Consider the following 27383-nt stretch of genomic DNA (forward strand, 5'->3'; position numbering starts at 1 on the left):
TTTTTTCTAGAAGTTGTAGGTACGAAATGCATAGTTCAGTTTCATGATAGTATGTGTTCTTGAATAAGTGACCTTTGTTTTGGAGTGTATCAGTCATATTATTAATGTACAGTAGGATTAATTGGAAGAAATCTTTTACCATTTATCAGAAAATTATTATAAATTAATTATTTGAACAGATTCTTAAACCATTTATTTGTTCTCTGTGATGAAAAATGAATTGAATGTAGACTAGCCAAGAAGAGATGATGATGTGCAAAAAGTGGTGTTATACTAAACTGACAGTTTAGAGCTTATTGTAAAACTACTGAAAAATTGTTTCCGGTTAATAAATAAAATCTTGTCCAATTCAAAGTTTGGTCAGTGCTTTAACTTACTGAAAATTTTATTTTACTGAAAGATTTTGTTACTGCAAAGTAAATATTTAAAACGCTTTATCTCTCTGCATTTCAAAGCAACTAACATATACTAATCATTCCTAAGTTGACTAGTCACTTTGTAGTCAACCAGTATATGATAAATGCATTTATTTGGGTTGAATTTCTAACCAAAAATCAATATTTTTTATCATCTCATTGCCTCCATCTACATATGCTATTTATTTTTTATACAAGGTTGGTACTTTCCTTTTTTACTTTATTATTATTTTAATAAATATTAATAATTTTTAGAAAAACAAGCAACAATAACTATTCATATTTATAAAACTTGGCCTCTCTTCCAGTTTCCCAGTAAAATCTTTTGTTTTGAATCTTCAAATTAACATCTATATATATATTTTAAAATTTAAGTATTTCTTATCTCCTTAATAAAAAATACAATACTTGTAACTAGTAAGGTGAATTGTAAATCAGATTAGAAAAATTGAAAGAATTCTGAAAAATAAAAAAAGTATATTTATTCTATAAATAGTGTAACAGCTTTTTTCATTTTATTTTAAAAATTACTCTTTCAAAATAACTGAAAATCCAGTTTTTATTAATTTATAAAATGCAGTTTTTTATATAAATTAAATGTCTGTTATCATTAATATATTCAGATTAATAATTAATAGTATTTATACTAATGTAATTTATAGTTACGTCACAGCCTGAATTTTTTATAAATGCCATTTCTTACAATTTTTATTATGTTTTCTTATCACTACTTCTGTTATCTACATTAAATACTACATATTTATGTATGCTGCTTATATTATTCATTATTGAAAACGTTAAAGAATTACTACAATTATGTTTATTACACGCATCTGGTTATTATATTGCACTTAGCATTGGCACCTATTTTAGCACCTTTATAGATAATAATCTATAACATTTTATTTTGTTTCTTAAAAGTAGCACTTTATCTACCCTGGTAGTTTTTTTTTAATTCGCATTGTTCTGAATGTATGATTGATGGAACGTGCAATTCTATTATTTTGCTTTTTGCTTTAGATAGTTCCAGTCCATAATCACTAATTAATTGCATTCTTCATGTAATATTCATCCCACAATTCACTTCTGATTTCATTATTACATCTATCCATTTTTACTTCTTTTCAAGCCAGATTTCAGAATCCATTTCGTTAACTTTTTATTTTTCATAATTTTCAAAAAGTAATAAATAAGTCACTTAATTAATTACCTAACCTAAACAGTTTCTTCAGATGAATTAGGAAACCTTACACTTTGTTGATTTGTATTTGATGTACTTCTTCTTTGGACAGGTGTTGATACAGAACTAGATGCATATTGTGCTGTGTCATAATAATTTGATGTTAGACCAGATGATGATTGAGAATTATTATTTGTGGCCGATTGATCCGGTGCATTTGAATATTGTGATGTACTCTTACTGTATGGTATGAAACCGAATGTATGAGTCGGTGCTTGGAATGATCCTGTATCCGTGTTTGATTGTGATTGTGCTTGTTGATTTACTGCCGATAATGACGATGATGATGATTCAGAATTTGTTGAGAATCTGAATGGATTTGTATGCTTTGATAGCTGATCTGCCGATTGTGTTAATGATGATCCATACATTTGATTTGCAGCCGACATTGTAATATCATCTTTTTTAGGTTGCCCTTGTTGAGTATTCAAATCAGTTTGTTGTCCATCATAATGATTTTGTACAAGGCTATGATAATTATTGTATTGGTTAGATGAAGAGGAATATGAATCATAATTAGCGCTTTGTCCATAAACAGGTGCACCATATGCATCAGTTGGTACAGGTGCTCCATAGGAATTGGTTGGTGCAGGTTTATATACATTAACATAAGATGTTGCAGTCGGTGAGCTCTCTAAAATGTTATATGACCCTGATCCAGCTTGATCACCTGAGTTATAATTATTTGTTATAGGAACACCATAAGAAGTTGTAGGAATAACATATGAAGAAATCGGTTGCTTTGGTGTATCATAACTGTTAAAAGAACTACTTGCTTGCTGCTGTTGGTAAGAATTTGAATTTTGTGAAGACCCATATACTGAATCGGGTTTTGATAAAGGAATTGGTTTAGGCGCACCGTACAATGAGCTTGGTGGACCATAAGAATTTGCTATGCTGATCGGAACATCATTAGAAGATGTGTAGGAATTAGTTGGTGCACCGTAATCTTTTGAAGGAGTTCCATATGCAGCAGATGGTGGACCATAACTTGTTTTTGGAGGTGGTCCATATTGAGGTTTAGGTGGTGGTCCATATTGTGGCTTGGGTGGTCTTCCTCCCATTTTTCTTGGTGGTCCATAAATAGGTTTTGGTGGACCATATACTGGTCTCGGTGGTGGGCCATAGTTAGGTTTTGGTGGACCATAAACTGGTTTCTTAGGTGGCCCATATTTTGGTTTAGGTGGTCCATATTTGGGTTTTGGTGGACCATATTTTATTGGAGGTTTACTTGGTGGACCATATTTACGTTGTGGTGGACCATAAACAGGTTTTGGTGGCGGTCCATATTGAGGTTTAGGTGGGGGTCCGTATCTTGGTCTTGGTGCTCCACGCCTTTGAGCTCCTCCTCCACCTCCACGAGGGGGTCCATGTCCTGGAGGTGGCTCTCGTCTTGTTCTTAGTTTACGATCGGACCAGTTTTGTTCTTCGTTACATTGTATCAGACTTACAGCTGCAATGCACAGAAATGCCTGAAACATATAAAAAAGTTATAAAATATCTGTGATCATAAAGGTGCTTTTTAGAAATACTTTCTAGAAATATGTAAAATACTCTAACTGATAAATAATAATGGTATCTGTTAGTTTTAGTAATTTTATCAACTTTTCCGTCGCTATTTTAGTTGAAATTCATAGTTTTCTTCTTTTTTTTAACTTTAACTGAAACTTGTTTGTGTATAGTAAATTTAAAGTGATAAATGATGCAAATACAATTTTAACAATTTATTATTTAACAATATTGTTTTCAAAATAACCAAATTAGAAGACAAAAGAATATCCATATGAGGGGTTTGTTCTTTTGCAAACTCCTCATGTAATTTGTTTTTCGAAATAATTTGTGGTAGGCTTTTGAATAATTGTTTGTCAATTTGTTTTGTCATCTAAAGGAATAGATCTTATTGGTTTTAATTTCACTCCATGCTTGCCAGTTGTAATTCCTGATAACCTTCCTCCTTATCAGTTACATTAATCATATCATCAGTCACATAAAGGTTATGTCACCTTTAAATTATTTTTCATTGCTTATTTTTTTGTAGGGAAGTAGGAGTCTATTATTTGTATGGAGAGCTTTACTCAATAGACATTTCAGCTATTAGGCTTAAGGTACAGGCACTGGATGGGAGATAGAGTTCCTGATTCACTCTATAGGCCCCCCACCAGATTAAGAATAAGGGAAAAGGAGAGAACTGCGAAAGGGCTCATCAGCACTGGTACCTATACAATCAGTTGATCAGGATAGTTTACTGTCTAATCTTACTCTAAAGGAATACTTTTTATGAAAAGCAATATGATTTTGTCTCTAGTTCATTGTTTTAGTCTTACAGTTATATAAACTTATACAACAGTCAAAACTGATTGATAAAAATAAATCATACAATTTAAAATAATTTAAAAAGTTAATTGTAAAAATTCCACTTCATTTAATTAAATTAAAAATATTTAATTGGCAAATGTTTACGTTCTGCAATAAATGTAGTATGAATATATGCATTTGATAGGTATGCAACTGTGTGATTTTTTTTATTAATATAGTGCATAAATGTAATGGATGCTTACTAATAGTTGTGAAAAAATGTATTTAAAAAATAAAGCTTAGAGATTGCCATTATATATATATATATTTTTTTATTATTTGAAATTAGTAAATGTTCTCACTTATTTTATTCTCTAAAGTTTAATTACTCCACTAATGATAGAAAAATTATACGTACATATTTATTAATTTATTCACTGTGGGAACTATAGTAAGATGGATGCCCGATTGGTTCCTCCTTTTTATTTATTTTGTAAGGAATAAATTTTGTAGCATCTGGAAAATACTAAGCCTGGTCTGGATTTAAATCTAGAACCTCCTGGTTATGTCAGATTTCAACTTGGTTTGAACCTTGCTGTAATGACTAAAGGTAGCACACTTTTAAGGGATATTAAGCCAAGATTTAGAGATTAAATGAATGTTGATACAACTGGTTAAGTTTTCTAGTACATCAGCCACGTATATCTACTTAATTATAGAATTGACCATATTTAATACATTTTCTCTTTTTAAAAATTTTCTCTCTTTCTCAGTTATAGATTAGCTGCATTTCAAATGAAATAATATTATATATAGATAATAGATTTTCATACTAAAAATGTAATTCAGAGTTATGCAGTTAAAGAAAATTGTGTGAAAAATATTGTAGACTTAAATATTTATTGATACATGAGAAACAACTAAGATTATAAATAAAGGAACAGTGTTTGTATTTATTATATGTGAAAGTTAACAGATGTAAAGAACTCACTTTTAAAGTTAATTTACTAAAAAGGTGTTATTTTGATATTCTTCTTATATGAGTTATGTAGATCATTTTTGAATCAATTATGTTCTTTTTTTAGATGTTTTAATTAGTACAATAGTGTTATTGAGTTTATAAATCATTTGTTGGTATTAGAGCCGTGTGAAATTGCCTTATTTGTATAACACATGTTTGAGAAAGAGACAGGAAGATAACACATGTTATCTTCCTGTCTCTTTCTCCCTCGCTCTCAATCTCTCTCTCTCTCTCTCTATATATATATATATATATATATTTGTTCTGCTGTTGTACTCATTGTATCATTTCACATTTTTATAATCAATTAAATTCTTAGCCAAATAATACCTATTAATAATATTTGTAAGTTATAAAGAAATAATTTAAGAAATTTTATTTTTAATTATTTTTTTATACCATGAAAAATTTTAAACTATGATTGATAATCCTGAAACTCAAAATATACATGTCTGAATTATGAATGAGCAAATTTTTCACGTATATACGTCCTCGTTAAAATATGTTCAATTAATATTGGATCTTAATTAAATTTATTTATTATGCTTATGTATAATTCAATGTAAAATATATTACATCTTAGAGAGATATATTAAAAATGAATTTTCAGTATATACAAACAGCAGATAAAATGAAGTAGCAGATGCCAATAAAATGTGATTCATTTGTAATAAATTGAAAAATCCTGAAATTTCTTTCATTTATATTTACAAGATGCAATCTTTGCAAAAAATTAATTATTCAGTAAACATCACAATCTTTTTTACATTTTTAATTTAATAAATTACTTAGTAATTTAAAAATATATTCAAGGTGATATTTAAAATAAATTAAAAGATATCCTTTCAACATCAACATTGCTTTATTGGCAAGTTTTTAAGTAATACTAATAAACTTAAATTTTATGCATTCATGTTTTTACATGTACTTAAATGCATACTTTCTTTATTAATTACAGCTCTAAAATTGTTATTTTATTCTGTATCAATATTATTTATTTTTCTTCATGTAATTGAATCATTATTCATTTTTACGCATAACATGCGCCATAATCAAGGTTTTATTCATTATTTTATACTTTGTAATATTACTCTTATCAAAGTTTTTCCATGGTTTCCTTTAATTTTTCCAGTAAAATGCTGAACCACCTCCACCATCAATTTTTGTCAGATAACCATTTGATAATCAGGATAATAGTGGATTATCAGATAACAATTCATCTGATTATTGTTTGATGGATTATCAAGCGTGTCGTTCCTATATAAAATAAAAATTATGGTATGATCTAAATGAAAATTGTTTAGTTTTCTTATCTCACCAAATTTGGAAATATTGGAGAGAAATTCTTTTCTTTTTTTTGTTTTCTTTAAATACCATTATAATAAATCAAAAGTTTCATTGTGTATATTTTTTTTATGATATTGCCAAGTAAATTTGAAGCTCGTGCATGGAATATGAAAATGGAATTTTGAATGTATAAAAATTCTATGCCTGACTGCGATTTGAATCTGAGGCCTCTAGATGAAAGGTCGAGATGCTACCACAGAGATCAGTCTGAAGATATTTAATTATTTATTGATGGATCTTTATAGTATTATGATATATAGACTGTTATTCTAGTAATTTAAGTACTTTATATCAAACTTCAATCAGTTTAGTTGAACATTTTTTAGAGTAAAAAAATAACAAAACGTATTCCCATATTTGAAATAGGTTTATCTCAAACTCTGCAACTTTATATAATTTCTGTGCATTTCCTTTTTATAATTAAATCCCAAGATTCTTACATCTGCATATCGTGAAAATGACTTTTTTTTAATTTTTTCAGGCCTGATAAAATTTTAAATAAAGATGAAATTATAAAAGTTTAAAATAATATAAACTAGAAACAAAATGAACAAAAATAAAATAATTTTTTTTTTTCAATATTTTTCAGAACTTAAGCTTTTGTAAGTTGTTGATAGCTATTTTTAATTTGTCTTTAACAGTTACAAGAAATACAAATATTAAAGATAAGTTGAAAATTATAAGTGCAGTTTTTTAAGCCATTTATAATTTTTTTTTTTTAGATGAGTTTAGGAACTGGGTTTAATGTAATTCTGTATTCTTAACTACTTGATAATTTCACGGTACATGGAATGTCTCAGAAAATTAGTTTATTAGAAAATTAAAGGGTGTGAAGTAAGAATGAAATGTCATATTGTTTGTTTGTTTGTGTGTATGTGCGCACGCGTGCGCGTTTGTCTGTGTTTGTACATTTTATTAAATTTCTTGTGCATCAAAAAATTCCAAATTTGTTATAGAAATAATTTTATGAAAGATACATTTGATCACTTGTGTAAGTTTAAATGAATTCAATAATTAAATCATTTATGTGCATTATAAAATTATCTTATCCATTTATAAATACACTTATTAAAAAGATAGCATTGAAAGTTTAATGTCATCTGTTACACTCTTTATATAAAATGTAAAATATTATTTGTTATCACAGAATTTGAGCTATTAAAAAGTTATTACCATTTGACAGAAAAAATTAATTGGAAATTCATTACAATTATTGGTGTTTATGTGTGTTTAGCTGCCACTCGTAAGTGAATTTCATGTTTTTAAACAGAAATAATAATAATAATAATAATCTTATAATCCCAACTTTAATATAAATAATCATCTACTGGAATCTTACAGATGCTATTATTTTTCAATGAATGAGTATTTTTTTTTTCAATAAAATGAAATATTTAGGTTAATTTTAATGTTATTTTATGACTTCTGCCCTATTAACTACTATATTCACTATTATTTCAGACACTTAATATAATAGGGGCGATAATATCATACATTACTGTTTATAGCCTACAGCATATATGTGTATAACCAAAGATAGACTACGGCCAATCTTCTATTAGCAAGCAAGCATGAATTAATGTAGAAACATACAACACTCAGCGTGAGACTACTCAATGGAATGTTGTTTGTCTAGCGTCCTAAATACTTTTATAAAATTCATCTTGGTGTACTCGAATATTTGCATGCCCTGTTTATCCATCTGTAACATCACTTAATTTTTCTGTTTGCCAGTTTTTTACACAAAAAAAAAAAAATATATATATATATATATATATATATATATATATATATAGCTATATCTTCACGTACGCAATCTGTTTAATATTTAACCTATACACCGTTAAGGTCTTTTACTTTTATTATTCAAGTTTTTAAATTGTTTTTTTATTTTTATTATTTTTTTTCTCGAACTTTCTCATAACGGATTTGAATTTTTATTGTTTCTTGCCTTTTTTTATTTTACTTTGTACAATTTTTATTTATATTTAGTGATATGTTTTATATTCATAAAATAATCTTGATCAAAGAATGGAAAAATGTTTGTAAATTTTTCATTTCTCCATTTTTTTATGTTTATTTATTATTTTTTAAATGAATGTGTCTTTTCTTTCTTTTTCCTGTTTAGCCTCTGGTAATTACCTTTCAGATAATACTTCAGAGGATGAGTGAGGATGATATGTTCGAGTGTAAATGAAATGTAATACAGTCTCAGTTCGACCATTCCTGAGATGTTTGGTTAATTCAAACCCAACTACCAAGCAACACTGGTATCCACTTTCTGGTATTCAAATCCGTGTAAAAATAACTGACTTTACTAGGACTTGAACGCTGAAACTCTCGACTTCGAAATTAGCTGATTTGCGTAGACGTGTTCACCACTAGACCAACCCGGTGGATTAAATAAATGTGCCTAAGATTATACAGCACACAGATGATTTATGAGGGGAGTGGAGTGGGGTGGTCTTTTCATAAGAAGCCATCATAAATTATTGTAATTAGATAGATAGATTTAAATGCACTGTTTAATGTAATACTTGTGATCGGTAACCTAATTTCAATATCATTAAAATAGATTATAAACATGCGATTTTCATTTATATTATATACTTTTTGAGTTTTATTTTTGCCAGTAAGTTTGAAGCTTCTTAATAACATTATAAAGTCGAGGATGTGTTCGTACTCTATTACCTTATCACTTTTTTATTAACGTACACAGTTTATTTCATTCTTAATTTTTCATTAGAAAAGCAAAAGAAAAGTACTTTTTTTTAAGCTTACTGAATATTTAATCACATTCTTAGTTAACTATCATCAATTCATCCGTGACATAATCTTTAAAATATTTATCACGTTTTTTGTTACACAGACTATCAGAACGAACATACTACTTTTTTTATTTTTAAAAACAAAAAATATTTTTATTCTTCATCGAAATAGATTTTATTTGCAAAATGTCCGATCCACAGATTGGTTGAGAAAAATTAGAAAAAGGTTAGTTATTAAGCATTTAAAAGGGCATACTTTTGGAGTTATGTTCGGGTAATTCATACAGAAGTAAATACAAATAAGGTAAAAAAGTAATAAGAAATACTTTTCGTAAGTTTTCTTCATTTTTTTTTCTTTAATGAAAATCAAATAATGGAATGGAATTGTTTAGGTTAACAGAAAAGTGATTGGGGAATAAAATAAGAAAAAACTTCTTAAGAAAATAAGAAATGTAAAGACTTCTGATTAGCTTATCTTTTATTTTACTGTATTTGCTTATCCTGTATACTTATTGTGATGTGAGTTATTGTTAAAAATAAATATCTTGAAAACTTTGTACACCTGCTTAAATTATGCTTGTAAAAAATGTAAGCCATGCTTAAAAAAATCGATAAGTACAAAATTATTGAAAATAGTTCTTTTTCACATTTTTAAAATTCGCGTTAAATTAAGCTTTAAAAATTTTTATTGGCTCATCCGGAAGGGGTTTGAATCTCGGTCAGTCGTTGGATTTTCACACACGCTACAAATCATTCATCTCATCCTATGAAGCAATACATAACGGTGGTACCGGAGGTTAAAAAAAAGTTTTATTGGTATTTGTTTTAATTTTCACCGGTTTAAAAAACTCGAACTCACAGGGTTGGTCTATTGGTGAACGCGTCTTCCCAAATCAGCTGATTTGGAAGTCGAGAGTTCCAGCGTTCAAGTCCTAGTAAAGACAGTTACTTTTATACGGATTTGAATACTAGATCGTGGATACCGGTGTTCTTTGGTGGTCGGGTTTCAATTACATCTCAGGTATGGTCGACCTGAAACTGTACAAGACTACACTTCATTTATACTCATACGTATCATCCTCGTTTATTCTCTGAAGTAAAATCTGAACGGCAACTCCCGAAGGCTAAACAGGAAAAGAAATAAAGGTTTAAAAAAGTCGAAACTTAAAGAAAAATTGATCAAGTATAATTTTTTTATTTTTTCTGCGGATTTTTACTTTCCCGGTTTTAGCGATATATGCTGGTATAGCAATAACGGAAAAGTATATAAATCGGTAAAAAAAAATATTGAAAAACATTGGTTTTTTTGTTTTATGCTTTAAGGAGACATTTAGAAAAAAATGTTTTTAACAAAAAAATACGTTTAAATAAATGTAATTTGCAAAAACTAAATTTTATTTCGTTGCTCCCAAATCCAAAAAATGTATTTTTGTTAGACGAACATTTGTGCGTATGTTTGTTAGCCTGTTTTTGGTCTTACAACTCTGGACCACTTTAACTTATTCTCTTCAAAAGTAAACAGGTACGTACTACTTTCGGGAGGAAGAATGTATTAAATTTAAAAAAAAAATTGGAAAAAGGTGTGGGGTTGTTTTGGCCGAAATAAAATGTCAAATCTTTGCTGAGGCACTTCAGCCTATTTTTTACAGAAGTTGAAGTTTTTTTTCGAGATTGCAAATTACTAAAAATATTTACTTAATATTCATCCCCTTCACAAAGAATTACTATATATATATATTTCTTTTGTTTATTTAGCTGTACTCGCATTTTGGTTCAGAAAATGTCATTGGAAGTTTTTTTGCATATTTATTTTCTACAACAATAGGCCTTTAAACCTCTATAAAAAATCTTTTTCTCCAGTCCGACGGTCTGTAGTAACAAAAACTTTCTTGTTAATTTTTAGAAAAAAATAAAATATATTTTGAATTTAAATCCATCTCGCAAGTTACCTATGGCATTTAAATTGTAAAAATCTTAATTCTTTGATAGTCCTTAAGTTATAGCATTTCTTGAAAAAAAAAGAAGAAAATTAGCCAAAAATTCCACATCCCCTTCCTAGAAAATTATATCTTTGTTTAAAATTATGTCCGTATCTTTGGATTTTTTAAACAATTTTAAAGAATTATTTAAAAAAACTTTTTATCATCACTTTTATTTTCTTAAAAATTAATTTTACCCGATTAATTCCCCTTGAGTATGGGAATCTCCAAAATTAAAAATTAAATTTCCCAATTTCAAATTTTAATGCTCAAAATGCATTTTATTAAACAATGAAGTCACTAAAATAACTAAATATCTCACCCCTGTGGGGGAACTCAAAAATATTAAAAAGAAGAGGTTACAAAATATATATATGTATGTTTTGCTTCTTAGAATGTTTTGTGTTAAAAAAGAGAAATTGCGTTTTACGACATATCATCCTGTATGTGAATGTGTTTGCGTGTGCTTTTACAAAATCGCTTATTTTAGTAAAATAAATATTTGTTGTGCTTAATGTTACAAGAAATGGCGCTGCCGTTTTAGTAATTTACGTAAATTACATATAATTTAGCACTGGTAATTTATTATTTATTTTTTGTAAAAATATATACCATTTTTATTGCCAAAGATGACAAGGCGGTTTATTATTGTTAGTGAAGTCCGCCTATTTGTTATGTTGGTTTTTCTTAGCAAATAACTTTGTATAAAAAAAAACTGTGGGATTGTTTAGTAATCATGCCACACTTTCTTTTTTTTCATGCGGGAACTGGACATACCTTTTGTTATAAATAATCTCATTAAGTAATTAAATGCCTTTTAAGCCAAATTCTCATCGGACAAATTTTTCACCGTATGTTATCATAATTATTAATTCAGTTTAGTTTTTAGAAAGGAGCTTTATTGGCTTTTATCTTTCTTAAAACTTTTAGTGTATTGGAAAATTTTTTTTAATAGGTTGAAAATTGATTTAACAACTTTTTTAGTATTTATGTCTTTTATTAATATTATTAAAAGATATTATGATACTAATTTAAAAAAAACAAAAAAAAAACAATTAAATGATATACGATTTATGTCGATTTAAAGATATACGATTTAAAGATTAGTTACAGGTTTTTATAGGTTATTCCGTTTTTCGATTTGATAATACTTATTTTCAGTGATATTCGTGAATTTTTTTTCTAATAATTTTTCCCTATTGTAATTTTTTATCAAGTTTTTCAATTTCTTTTTTTCATTTCATAAATAGGCTTGTGTGAAATACAAAAATGTATAATTAATTACTTAATAATTATTTTCTCATTGTTTTTGCTCAAATTGTGGATTTCTTATCCGCTGGCCGTTAATTTGTCAGCTATTTTCCGTGTAGCAGTTATTTTAGTTCTAAGGTTCAAATCCTACTAAAGGCAGTTACTTTTATACGGATTTGAATATTAGATCGTGGATACCGGTGTTATTTGGTGGTTCGGTTTCAATTAACCACACATCTCGGGAGTAGTCGACCTGAAATTACAAGACTTCATTCGCATTCATACATATCATCCTCTGAAGTAGTGCCTATCGGTGGTTCCGTAGGCTACACAGAAAAGAGAGTTATTTCAGTCTGGAATGGTAATTTTTGAAAATTCAAAAAATCTGATACGATCATTTTGATTAGCTGAATAAGAGTTTCTAATAATCAGAAGTAACCATTGTGGTTATAGTGATTGTGAGAGATGATATGGTATTAATTTTTTTTTTTTTTTTTTTTTTTTTTTAACTGTTACGGAAAGAAAAAATTAGTCTAAAAACACGTAATATTAAAGTAAAAGCTATTTATACGGACTGCTGGGTAAGACGTCTGATCATTTACTTCCGACAGTACATCTTCTCACGTAAACACTGCCCAAAAGTATTTAAACATAATTATATTTACAAATATCAAGTCATCGGTGTTCTGTAGTGGTTTCATTTAAAAAAATTGTTTTCTTACTCATTTTATCAAAAAATATTACTAATTTCTTTAAGTTAAAAGACCGTATAAGAGACCGGTAACAATTGAATTAAGGAATTCGTCACCTTTTTCTGTGTAGCGCATCAAAAATTCCAAAGCAGATCCCATTCGGATTTTTTTGTGACGTTCCGTTAAGACGTGCGGCACCCGACGTGTGCAAACCTTTTTGAAGCCTTTCAGGCTTCAGAAAAGGTGCATGGCCGTGAACACCTCTTGAAACATCAGGAAAAAAGAAGAGCCAGGTCTGAAATCATTGAGTGACGATCTTTTTTGATTTCATCATCGACGGGTTTCAACAAGTCCTCAGTGATTATCAAGGGCCTCCCCGAACGTTCTTCATCATGTACAATAATTCTGTTATTTCTAAACCTTTCACACCATTTTCGGACGTTTCTTTCATTCATTACATTATCACCGTACATAGCAACCAACTGCCTATGAATTTCAGCCGACTTAACGTTTTGATGTTTAAAAAACTTATGATTCCACGTATTTCACAGTCGGCGGCAGCACCAATTTTTCTGTTTATTTTACAACGTAATAACGTACACGTAATCAAAGATACTACTACAACGCGACAACTTACAAACAATACAGTGTGTACATTACTATGAACAACAAAGGTTCGCGGATCTTAAGGAGAGAAATTTCCCAGCGGTCTTTACTTTAGAAATATCCTCGCAATTTATTGAAATACAGTCGTGAAATATCTTAATAAAAAAATTTCCCTTAATTTAAATAACTTAATTGTAAATACATTTCTTTTCTTGGTGTTGTTAATATTTTGTTTAAAGTTTATTGTAAAATTTTATAAATATTTTCATTGCTTTCCTCTTTATTACAATGGAGGAAAGTATATGTATAATCAATAAATTCAGATTGGATCGATTTTCATGAATGATTATCGAACAGTTCCTCTCAATAGTCCGAGTAGAAGTGGTTGGTTGACAAAAAAAAAAAATGAGTTATTGCTTGCGTAAAATTTCATTTACGAAAAGTATATATAATTTATTACATACACATTATATATGCATTTATAAATAAGGATTGTTCAAGTTTGTTAAATTATTGTAACTTTTATTTCAATGATTAACCATAAAAAAATAAAATCTAGCTGTTCAATTAGTAGTAGTATACCTTACACTAGTGCAATTGAACCAACTTGCTAATTTACACCGTTATTGCGTAATGATTTATTACAAAATTTTAATTTTGGCAGCCATTTTAGGTGAACCTGACCGCCGATTCTGACCTTTCGTATATTTTTGTAATCCTCTAAGGATGCTTAATCCGAATCCGAAATCAAAATCAAAATCCGAGACCAAACGTGTTGACACACATACTTATTGTATATTCAATAACGAACGTTTGTGGAAAATTTATAATTAAAGATGAAAAAGATATTGATTTTTACTTCTTAGGCCCGGTTTTTAAGTATGTATGATTTTTTTAAATAAGTTTATACATTACGAATTTATAATTAATTAATTTGAACTGCATCGATTAATACTTTTCTATAGAGTTTAGATAAGTTTGATAATATAAATTAAGAGTAGGGCTCAAAACTAGCTGAAATACATTATTCAGCATAGATATAGTAAGTATTAAAACAATGAAAGGGGGATGTCTCACACTATATAATTAGCAGTTAGTTACCTATATACACTTTCGTGGTTAATGTGATCATCCTGATGAAATTTAGAAGTATTTAATAAATTTGAGATTTTATTTCCTTCTGCTATAAATTTCTTTTTTTATAATGGTTTTTATGTGAAATTTTATTGTTTATGGAAATAATTACTTAATTACTTTTGATAGTGTGCTTATTTTTACTTCATTGCGAATGTTCAACCTTTTGTTTTTTGTTTTTTTTTCCTAATATTATAGTTAATTTATTGTTGCTTTAAATTTACTATTATGTTTAACAGTTTTTTCATCCTAATTACTATAATGTGTGAATTTCTTTCTATGAATAAAAAGTAAAATAAGGAAGTATTTTTCCTTTCATATCTTTTTTTTATTCATTCATATTTTCTCTTTTTTTACAAACAATTTAAGATAATTAATTTAGTTTAAGTCTATTCAGTTTTGTTTTGTTTTGTTTGTTTGTCGTTATGAATTTATATAAAACAAACAAAAGGTCATTGTCTTAGAATTTATTTACAAATCTTTTGTATTCTTAGGATGAAATTGGTTATATTTATTAAAATGTTCATCTATTTTCTTATAAATAAAAGTGTTATATTTTCTATAATTTCTGTTTATACGATTATATTATTTATTCAAATCTAAAAATAGCTATTATGAAAACTTTCATATGTAAGATGCTAAAAGTATTTGGTAGATTATTTTTACAAGTTGGCAGCATAATTAATTGTCAATAAAAAGCTCATCATTTGAGGTTAATGTTATTTAAAAAGTTTTTTCGAGTGCTTAGAAAGAAATTAGAATCTCTGAAAAAACAAATTTTGACTAAAGGTTTTTGAATTGCTATAAGAACTGTGGGAGTAGTATTTAACATTTATAACTCAATTTTTTTTACACCCTTTAAGATCGTTAAATCGATTTTTACGTCTAGTTTTTTAAAATTATACGTAGTATAAAAAAATAAAAAAACGATATGGCGAATGTTTTAGTATCTAATCAATAAGGAAATGTTAATTTTTTTTTGTATTTCTACCACTTTTATCTGCCTACTATTCATTATTAAAAGCTCAATCATATAAATAATTAGTGAAATCACTATGAATAATTTATGTTTTTTGACTATATAGTATGGGAGAATGAATGTTATTCGGTCAGTCAGTTTTCTACCAGTCTACTTTTTCTCTTCGTAGATAATTTTACGTATAAAGAGATTTTCTGGAACTACAAGTGCAGGAGCTACTTTGATAAATAAGCAAGTTATATAGTGAAATATTATGTTAGGAAAGACTTAATTTATTCTGTATCGGATAATAAAACGTATTAATATATTGTAATGTCTTTTTTACCTATACAAATAAGTTTTATTCTGTAGATTTTTTTTGTCGTGTTGGCCTTTAAAATACAAGTATATCCTTAAATTGTTTGTGTGTTCGTTTATAAATAGAAGACACCTAGATTTGTTAGCATCTAGCTAGAAATGTAAATACTTTTTCTTCCTTGTACGAAGTAAAGGAATTATTGTGATCGCGAAAAATTTCAGTTTTCAGATTTCAACGGAAATATCCATTTTGACCATCCCTGAATCCATTTTGACTAGTTTCGGCGTGACGTGTGAATGTACGCATGTATCTCGCATAACTCAAAAATGATTAGCCGTAAGTTGTTGAAATTTTGGATTTAGGACTGTTGAACATCTAGTTGTGCACCTCTTCTTTTGATTGCAATCGACCGGACTAAAAGTGCCCAAAAAAGCCGAAAATAAAAAAAATAAAAATTGGATTTTGGACGTTTTCTTAACTGCAATAATCAGCTCTAATTGAGAGCTTTTCAACGATATATCATAAGTGCTACTTATTTTCATTAGTTCCAGAGTAATAGCCAAATAAAATATTAATTAATGAAATATTTGAATCTTACAAGGGAGGGCACATCGGTTTGAATCAGATTTAAATTTCTTTTCTTATTTTTTAATTTAACTATATTAAATATAATTAAATTATATTAATGCGATTGTAAAAAAAACAATTATAATAAATAATTATTGAATAATAACAATAAAAAAAAAATTGAAAAAATCAGAAATAAAGTGTTATGTAATTTTAAAAATGTATATTTATATAATTTTATTTAATTTAATTATTCTGGAATTTCTGTTTAATTTTATCTACATTAAAGTTAAATACAGAGTGATTGAAAAGTAGATCCTCACAAGAACAACATATACACTGAGGCCATATATGCCCGATCTTTAATAAATTGCAAAGAATTCATATCTTTTAATTCATTACTCCTCTGATATTGTTGAACAACATTATTCTCCCTAAGTCAGAGTCGATTATAATTTCGTTTATTTGTTGGCAATCATTTAATCGCTCTTTGGTTTGATATAATTCTGATCTTAATATGTGTACGCGTTGTCTAGTCTTCAAATTTTCTGTCTGTATATTCATCATACTCACTTAATCTTTTTATTTTTTCCTTGGTGTTAACCCCAAGGAAATATTTCTTTCTCTTTATATTTATCATTTTCTCTTAATATTTTTATTCTTTCTCTGTTTGCAAGATTTTCTTCGTGTTTATTTTTTTTGTTTGCTTCATATTCTTCTTTTTTTCCTTTTTTCTTTAATTCTTTTTTTTAATTTAAATATATTGATTTATTAATAATTATTAACCTCGGATTGTAAAAAAAATTACTATAAATAATAATTCAATAATAAAAAATAAAAAAAATGAAAAAATTAGAAGTTATTTGTGAAAACATTTTATGTACTTTGAAAAATTCGTATATGTAATTTAATAGGCGTATAAGGAAATCATGTGATGTCCACATCAGATTATTTACTATATTTAGGCGAATGAGGAACATTTTTTTGATTTTTCAGTTCAGTAGAAAAAAAATAAGTCCGAGCGAGGGGTTTAAGAGATATAGACTATGTTATTAGTTAGCATTTTACTTTTGATTTGATCGATTATTTTTTATTTATTTTTACTAATTCCTATACATCAACTGATGATAATTGTTTGACAATCGAAATGCGCGTCTATTTTTAAGGTTTTATTTATCGTAATTGTTCTTAAGCGTTCGTTTGATAATTTTTTTTTTGTTAATCTGAAAATTTTGAAAAATAATCTTATTAGTAGTTTTAATAAATATAATTGATATTTTTGATTGGGTGTAACTATATATATGATGCAAAAATTTTTTTATTAAGGGATTTTTTTTTAATAAATTACTATTAAAAATACATTTTAAATATTTATCGAGAATAGAAATAAAAACTCGTTGTAGAATTTACATCGTTTAGTTTAGAATGTTAAAAAAATGTTTGTTTTATGATGCACCGTGATAATTTTTTATTATAATTTAATGTAACTTTTTTTTTAATCAACTAAAATGTATATATATGCATAAATATATGCATCAAATCACGGTCAGGGTCCTTTTGTAGTAAATATACAGTTGACTTGATGACATTGAAAAGTGTTATAAAATATATTCCATTTGTACTGTCAAGCTGTTTGAAGTACAATGAACGCCAATCGGATCAAAGAACAAGATCAAGGGAAAGCTGCACCATTCAGTTTCACCGCTACACGTTAAGTTAATAACCGGCAAGAAGTTATGGACAAGGACAGACATTTACCTGTTTCTTTATCTTTGTACAAATGTTTAAGTATGTCTATGTACATTTTTGTCCGTGAGTAAATAAAGTGGTTTTCTTCATTTTACTGATGAGTAATTCAAAGCAAAAATTTCACTCGACATTAAACAAAGTAAATAAATAATATTTTATTATGTACTGAATTTTTTTTTTGGAAAAAATAAATTGTTTGATTTTTATAATAATTTGAATAATTTTTCCATTTATATAGAATCTCTTTCCTTTAAAGTTTAAAACCGGCAAAATAAATATATAAACAAATTTAAAAGTTGTAATAGAAATCGTGATGAAGATTATGGTGAGCGATTGTTCCATCATATTGTTTGATTTATTCTTATTTTGAAATGTCAGGGTGTCATGGTATTTAGGTCGATGATGTTACATGTTTACATTCAAATACAATACGAGTGTGTATATATTTTTTTAAACTTATTATTCTCCTAGTAGTCCAACAAAATTACACTTAGAAAAAAATAATTGTTACCTGTACTTTTATAAGTGGAAATGATAAATGGGCTTATATAAACGTAAAAAAAATAATAAATGCGTTAGTGGAGGTGGCTGAAGGGTGATTTAGGGGGGTTGAAAAAAATTTTCCAATACAAAAGTTGTAGATCATGCAAATATCTATAACTTTTGTAGAGGTCACTTTTTAACATTAACTCAAAATTTCCGAGAAAAATGCGAAAAATCTTTTTTTCGTTTATTTTTCATTTCCGCAAAAAGTAATTTAATTTTGACAAAAATTGGTGAAAGTATGTATACCTTTCTGTGTCTTAAATAACCAAAAATTTTTTTGACGTCAAGTTTCGATTGAAATCGCAATAATATCATTTTCACCCTTTTCAACCCCCCAAATCAACCCTCCACCTTCCCCGCTCTCGCATTTATTTTTTTTACGTTTATTGTATGCCCCTTTATCATTTCCACTTATAAATTGGAACAATTTTTCCCCTGTAAATGAGTTTTTTCGATCGGTCTATAGGTTCTAATTGTGACCAGAATTATACACGTGGTAAGTTTATACTCGTAATAATAACTTTTATTAACAATACATCGTATTTTAATAATCTCAATTTTCGAAATAGGCGACTTTCGAATTTGTCTATTTTTAGAGATACAGCCATTATTTCTGTAGGAAGGTAATAAGAAATGCCTAGGATAGGATTGCCTATGGCATTGTATGTATAGTAAGACTACAGTTTATTTACATTCATCCTCTGAAAATCTTACTGTGGTTCAGGAGGCTAAACAGAAAAAGAAAGAAAAAAGGATTGTATAGTATTACCAGAATCGATATTATACAAAGTATCGATTTCTCAATTATTAAATTCCCTGTTTTCGATCTTCTGATATTCGAAGTAACTCATTCTCTCAAATTTCCTAATTTAATAAACCTTGAACTTAACATCACTGGAAATAAGTCAAGCAGATATCAGGGCGATCGGTGTTGGTCTTTACAGTAAAAGTTGTGCCACCAAAATTAGAAAGAATATACTCGTTTCTTTCTTTAATAAGTTTCTCGAAGACAAAATTTTTATTTAAAATCCGTGTTAAAAGATTGTAACTTTCTTATTAATCGGATAATTGATAAAATAACTAGGTGTAAAAAAAGTTGAAAAGTTGACATACAGATTTGTAAGTACAGTTTATTCCGTATTAATAAAATGATGAATTTAATAAATCGATACTTAGTTAAATCGTTACTTTGGCGTATTATTTTTTTTATAATTATATTTTTTATTAGTATATCGTTTTTATCGATACTTTTTCGTCGAAATTTATCGATATTTAATGTGTAATACTGAATAGCCCTTAGGAGTGAGTGCCTGATAATTTTAAAAGTATTAAAAAGAGATATATTTTTTTAAGATTCAATATAAAAAAGGATAATTTTGATAATTTGAACTTATGTTGGAAAGGACTTTATATATATATATATATATATATATTTCTCGAACCAGTTTCCCAACTGTTGCTGGTTCAGGGTGTTTGTAGATAAGCAAATGCAGTTACTTTACCGGCTTGCCAGGTCTGACGTAGCTGCAATGTAAATGTACCGGTAAACGTGTAGTCTGGAACAGATTCAGGAGGACCACTCCTGAGAGGTATGGTTAATTGAAACCCAACCACCAAAGAACGCCGATACCCACACACTAGCATTCAAATCCGTATAAAAACAACTGTCCTTACAAGGACTTGAACTTTTGAATTCTGGACTTCGAAAATCAGCTGTAATTATTTTAACCGATAATTTTCATATAATATTTCTTTTGTAATGGATTGTCGTAAAAATTCAATTAAATTATATGAAGCTTTTCTAATCAATATAAATAAAATGGTATCCGATAATATAAAGCGTTTTTTGTTCTTTCAATAATTTTATGAGAATTACCTTCAGTGGAAAAACAAATTACTCTACAGTAATAAGTACATTAATATTTTGTTAAATCGTTACTTTTCTATTTTATTTGAATTAGTTGTTGTAACTTTATTTGGTTTTAAATGTGAGAAATTTTAATGGTCTGTTATCAGTCAATTTACAGAACTTATGGATTAAATGAACTGTCGTCTGTCCATCTATTTAATCATTACTTTCGATGCTACTTCGGTTTTCATATGAGAATAAATGTATAATAAGCGGTGTAGCCCGTTGAACATCTACAGGTGTGTGAATGTAAATCATATTGTGTATATGAACGTGGTTATTGAGTAATTATTTCCCACATATATATATATATACATACGGTGTTTGTTTATGTGTGAATAGATATCTGTATATAAAAGAAATCGGTAGGAATTTCTAAGCAACATTTTTTAAATTACCATTAACTTTTTATTTTATTAATTATTATAATTAAGCATGGTTTTTTTCTTTTATGTACTTTTTATTTTTAATTAAATCACATTAAAATCAATATAATGACATAAAATGTTTAAAAATTATGATAGTTAAAATAAACAGTATCTATTTTGGCAGTAAAAATGAGTAAGATAGAAGGTTTAAAGAAGTTATTAAGACGAGTATAATATAAGCTAGAACGGATTTTCATCTAGAAAAAATTCTAGTTACGTTAACCATAGAATTTAATTAAAAAGAAATTAAGAAAAGAATTATCCAGTGCTTTATAGCAACGAATTTCTGGTTTTCAGTGGTGGAAAGCGAGAAAGACAAGGTTTTTGAAATGTTACATGACTTTAGTCAAAGTCAGGGTTTTTTTATTTTTTATAAATAACAGGCACACCGTATTTTAATAAACTTTGTAACTTAATTTTCCAAAAACTATCTAATTACTGTTACAGAATTTTTTATCTTTAAAGTGTTGAATTTAAAAATTAATTCTTTAAAGTGTTAAAAATTATGATTTTTCGTTAATTTTCACTGTATTTTCAATTAATAATTTCTCTTCTGAGTACTTTTTTGTGTATAATTAAATTGAATTTCATTGGTGTAATATATCTTTCAAAAATAAACGTTAAAAAAAAATTATCAGCAATTAAATGAACAAACTAGGTCCTATTTAAAAGAATTATTAAAAAAAAAATCTGTGTGTATATATTAGCAAACTCAATACAGATTATTATTCAGATTTTGGATTACCCAAAACTGTTTGATTTATCTGGAAATTGAATACATTCAACGAAATGTTGATTTGTAGATCATTCATAATGTTGAATTTTTATGCCATTAAATTTTTAATTTAAAAGGTCATGTGGGTGAGGTTGTAGAACAAGGTCACCTTTAATATCTCGGGATTTTGCCTAATTAAGGTTTTATTTTTCTTAAGTACATTTTTTAACAATTAAAATATAATATTTCCAAAAAAACTTTTGCAAAACCGCGTCCCCACCCCAAAAAATTCTCTAAATAAACTAGTGGCTAAGTGGGTATAGCGCTCATTAGTATCCCCTCTCACCACAAGGAGCACTAGTGTAGCACTGACTTACAATTGCTGTAGTCGTCTGCTATGTTGTGACATCACAGGTGAGCGGTAGAATCAAATAAATGTATAATATTTAAAGTGGCCGCTATTACCGCCACATCCGCGTGAATAAAATACGGTATGCGCGCTCGCTCTAGTTATAATCACTGAATTAAATAAACGAAAAATATTATATTTAAAAAAATTTTAAATTAAGTTTTGTTTGTAAGCCGTCCATCAGAAAAATACCGCGTGACAAGAAAGTCCTACAAGTGTGTTGTCAGCTTTTTTTTTGTGACAAAAAACCAATTATTCTTGTTACCTACTTTTGTTCTTTTAAAATAACTTTATTTATTAGAAGTAGGATCCTTCATGATAGTTGTCAATTAATTTTATTTGTAACAATCTGTCTTTTAAAGATGTAGAATTCGATTGATATTAACTTAGATTTGTTGTTTGCTTTTAAGAATCGTATTATCATATAATGATTCTTCTATATTTATACCATCATGCTTACGAGAAATCTACTTTGTTTACTATCTAAAAAGCTTCTCATCGTTAGGTTAAATATAATCATTAATGTCAATGACTTGACCTGTACAATCGTAAATTTAACTTTTTTTTATAGGTTTTTTTACAGTTAATTTTCAGTTAGAAGTTAACAAAATTTGCTGGCATGTTTTACGGTAATCTTATCAAAAGGATTTTATAATATGCTGTTTGCATTTAGCCTTTAAAGTGCTGAGCTTAGTCATACATTTCACGAAACACTTATTGGGTAAAATACAGTTATCCCATACGTGTTTGCGCGCGTGCGTAAAAGTATTCCCTCTTGTAGCGATTCTTTTGAACTGTTTTTTGGTGTGTTATTAACAGTTTTAAGAAATTATATTGTATCAAATGATTTATCGTATCAATATTTTAATATAATACCCAGAACATAAAATGTATTTAAATTTTTTTTTTTGAAAATATTTTGATTGTTACTTTTAGATGATATAACAGCCCATTCAAAAATGAATGTAAAGAATTTTACTTTATGTTATTGCCAATTTAAAAAAATCATTTCTGAAATTTTGAAAAATATAAAGAAATAATATTTTTTCTCTTATTAATTTGAAGAAAATTATTAGTTTGTAGGTAGTAAAATTATATTACAATAGAGTATTTTACAGTAAAAATATTAAAATTAAATAATATTTGAGAAATTTAGCTTGGAAATTTATTCAATTTTTTTCAAACAATGATCAATCAATGGAAAATTGAAAAAAAATTGTAATCGTAGAATTTTAACTGAGTTTTTTTTTCTGTGATACACGTCTCTTTTAGCGTTCCTATCTCGTTTACAATTAATTTCTCGAAGTGGAATTTATATTCGTGATAATTTCGTATCCATTTGAAGTAATTTTATTGTAGATCAAAGATCTTTTTCGATTTCGGATACATTTGATAAAACTTGAAATATTTGACTTTGACTTAACATATTTGATATTTACTAAAATGATATACTTATTTCAGTACTTAAAAATTATTTTAATTAAAAAAAAAAATTAATTGTTATATTTATAGATAGATCTAAATTTTAGAATTTTCTGTGTTTGATTAATAATATTTTCTTGGGAGAAAATGAAGAGAAGCATTTTTTCGTAACGGATAACTTTGAGAATAACTGTCTGTTTCTTTACAATCAGAAAATGTTATGTGTTACCCCGAAACTTAAACTTTGTGGTTAATTATCTCAAAATTTTTAATTTATATATTAGTAAATTTATCCAAATGAAGTCAAGGAGATTTTAACGACCTTGTTCAATAAAAACTGTGATTGTCTAAAATACACACCTTAATTAATTATTAGCTTTATATAAATTACTAAGAAAATATTTTAGTATATTCAGTTTTTAGTTATTTTTTCTTCAGTTAATTTAATGTTTGAAAATTATTGTAAGAAAACCGAAATTTTAATTTAAAATTAAAACGGTAACTTTAAACGAATTGTCAAATGTCTACAAAACGTTTTAATTTAAATTTTATATTTTTATCAATATATTATATGTATTTATCTTATATATATTATTTTACTTTATTTTACAATTTATTAGATTAAAAGATTACTGAAACTTATTTCAGTTACATTATAGTCCGTTTGTTATTTTTATTTTTTCTCAGAGCTTCTGAATTATTTTGATTATAATTAAAACAAATTTTGATTTCGATTTGATAATATATTCATTATGGTCTTAGCTGTTGTTTTTATTAAATATTTATTTTAAATAAATTCATGGATTGAATACTAAGTAAATCGATACGATAATATCGTGCGATTTTTTTGAAAAAAATTTACATCGGATTTCTCAAATCGATCAATTCCGAAGGATTAAAAAATATTATCGTTCCTTAATAATAATTATTATTATTACTATTATTATATTAAACACTTTTACTAATTTATACATATATATATATATATCACAACACTCACAACACTTAGTAGAAAGATCCTATTCATGTTGGTTGTTATGTCCTGTTATGTGGCTCCTGTTAAATATGGGAATCCTCAACGAGTTTAGTACAGTGACTGCAGCGGGTGACTTGTCTTTCACATCCTCTTATAGTCTTCTCTCTGTCCCACATTCCACACTCTTTTCTCTCTCCTATATCTTCTTTTCTGTCTTTCTTCTTTAATTTGTTTCTCTGTCTCTTTTTTCTCTTCTTATTATTGATGATACACTCGCACGTTTACTGTTATTAGTGTTCTTTAAATTCAGGAGTATAGAATAATATTTGGTACACTACGTCTGTTGATTTTATTTATTGTTTTAATAGGTTTTGATGTTTGTTTATTTGCTTAAAACTCGTGAGCCTTTGGCCGATCTGAATGTTTGTAAAACTGAGCGTGTCGTATTTTTAACACTAATGACGTAGGTCATTTATTCTGCAGTAATATTTTTATTCCATGGGTGACATTCAGAAGGTATTATTAATTTGTTTTGTTTTTTCATTTATCAAAATCAAGAAATTCTTTCTATATATATATATAAGATGTTTAATAGAAAATTTATTTTTTCACATTTTCGTAGACGGGCGAGGTGCATAATTTTTTCACAGTAAATGATTTCAATGTATCAAATGTGTAAAGATGTTTTTTTTAAATCTGTTAAATATCGTTTGATTTTTTACGTTATCGTTCGAAAAATGAAGCAAAAGGCCTTTTATTTCCATTTGTGACCGTTTTCAAATTAATCCATTATTGTTTACGCTTGATTTTTATGGGATTATGTATGCTTACCAAACATACTTTGATGAAACTACAAGAATGGATTTATTTGAACTAGACAAAAGGATTTATATGATTAAAATCGTACATTCGTCTTCATTTTTAGTTCCTTGTACGAAGTAAAGGAAGTAAAAATATTCATTTTGAACATCTCTGAATCCATTTTGACTAGTTTCGGCGTGACGTCTGTACGTACGTATGTATCTCGCACAACTCAAAAACGATTAGCGGTAGGAAGTTGAAATTTTGGATTTAGGAATGTGTAACATCTTGTTGTGCACCTCCCCTTTTGATTGGAATCTATTGAACCAAAAGTGTCCAAAAAAGCCCAAAATCCAAAAGAATTTGGATTTTGGCGTTTTTATTAACTAAAGTAATTAAGCCCTCAGTGAAAGCTTTTTAACGATATGTCATAAGTGGTACTTATTTTCATTGTTTCCAGAGTTATAGCCAAATAAAATATTAATTATAAAGTATTTTGCTCTTGCAAGGGGAAGGCACATCGGTTCGAATTCGATTTCACCTCTTTTTTTTTAAATATAAATATATCGATTTATTAATAATTATTAACCTCTTATTTGAAAAAAAAAAACTTTTACGAGGAATAATAATTCAATAAAAAAACGAAGAAATATATCAGAAGGTTTTAATGAAATAGAATTTTATGTACTTTTCATTAAAAAAAAAAAATGCGTAAATATAATTTTAAAGGGCTACAAGTGTCATGTGTTGTCCACATCAGATTTTTTAATTTAAAATATTTTCTAATATGCCGAGCCTCTCTTGCAGAAAAAATATTTTTTGCATTTACTGTGTAAGAGTGCTTTAAACAAAAAATAAGTAATAGGAAAAAATCAAACCTTTTACTTTCAAGATTATGAAAATAAAACCAAATAGAATTTCAGTCAAGTTTCGCAATGTTATTTTTATTTATTTTTTTTTTTTTAATTTTAAACGGAATTCCTCCTTTTCTGTCTTTCAGGAACATATATTTAGGTAAAATATTTTTTTTTTTTTGGTGAGGAGCAGAATTAAAATAAATACAATGTAAAAATGTTTTCGTTCAAAGATTTTTTTTTTCTAATTTTGATGGAGGGTTACTTTGGCGATGATGAATAAGTAATTTCTTACACCATGGAAGGGCATTTTATCAATACTGGATTAGAAACAGAGTCTCGTAATTTTAAGTCTGTGTCTGATTTCATCCTCCTCAAATCAAACCAATACCAAGTTCTAGGACCTTTACAGATTCTCATCAGGTATTTAGAAAAAAACTCGGTAAAATACAACTAGGTGGAAGGAAAAGGATGGATTATGAGAAAAGACCTTAAAATTCCTCCGGCATTCCTCTCACTTACAATCCTTCAAAACAGCAGGATATCTTTTTTCAAAATCGTTATCTGATGTTCGGTAAATGTAGGTAAGGAACAGAGACCCTGGATACAGGATCACAGGTAGTCGGATAAAAGAAAATTACTGATAAATAATTTTGCGTCGTATAACTGAAATAAATGCTACAAAAATTGTTTTTTTCCTCCGAATATTGAAATGTACCTGATCGTAAGCTCAGGCTTCCTTCTCGAGTGAGGAAAATCCAAGCCTATCTTCAAACTTTTGTGACAGTAGGAAGTAGCCTATTGTATTGCAAACTCTTTATATTAATCCACACTGATAGATAAGAATATACTATGTTGAGATTGAATATATTTTACGTCCGGGGTGAATAATTTGTGGTACTATTGTGGAAGTAAAATCTGTAAGAAAAAGTAAAGTTTATGACGGGTAAAGCAGGTTATTGAGGATTTAAATTTTAGTAA

General features: G+C 27.5%; 1 protein-coding gene across 1 annotated transcript; it reads right to left on the bottom strand.

Annotated features, from left to right (window-relative positions):
• Positions 1-956: 956 nt before the first annotated feature.
• On the bottom strand, positions 957-24979 carry LOC142328046 (uncharacterized). Its single transcript, XM_075371494.1, has 2 exons — positions 24772-24979; positions 957-3128 (listed from the first exon to the last, which is right to left on the bottom strand). The coding sequence occupies exons 1-2, from the start codon at positions 24796-24798 to the stop codon at positions 1632-1634; spliced, it is 1524 nt and encodes a 507-aa protein (XP_075227609.1). The 5' UTR covers positions 24799-24979; the 3' UTR covers positions 957-1631.
• Between the last annotated feature and the right edge of the window lie 2404 nt (positions 24980-27383).

This window comes from Lycorma delicatula, chromosome 7 (genome assembly GCF_047948215.1).
Source record: "Lycorma delicatula isolate Av1 chromosome 7, ASM4794821v1, whole genome shotgun sequence".
Lineage (NCBI taxonomy): Eukaryota > Metazoa > Arthropoda > Insecta > Hemiptera > Fulgoridae > Lycorma > Lycorma delicatula.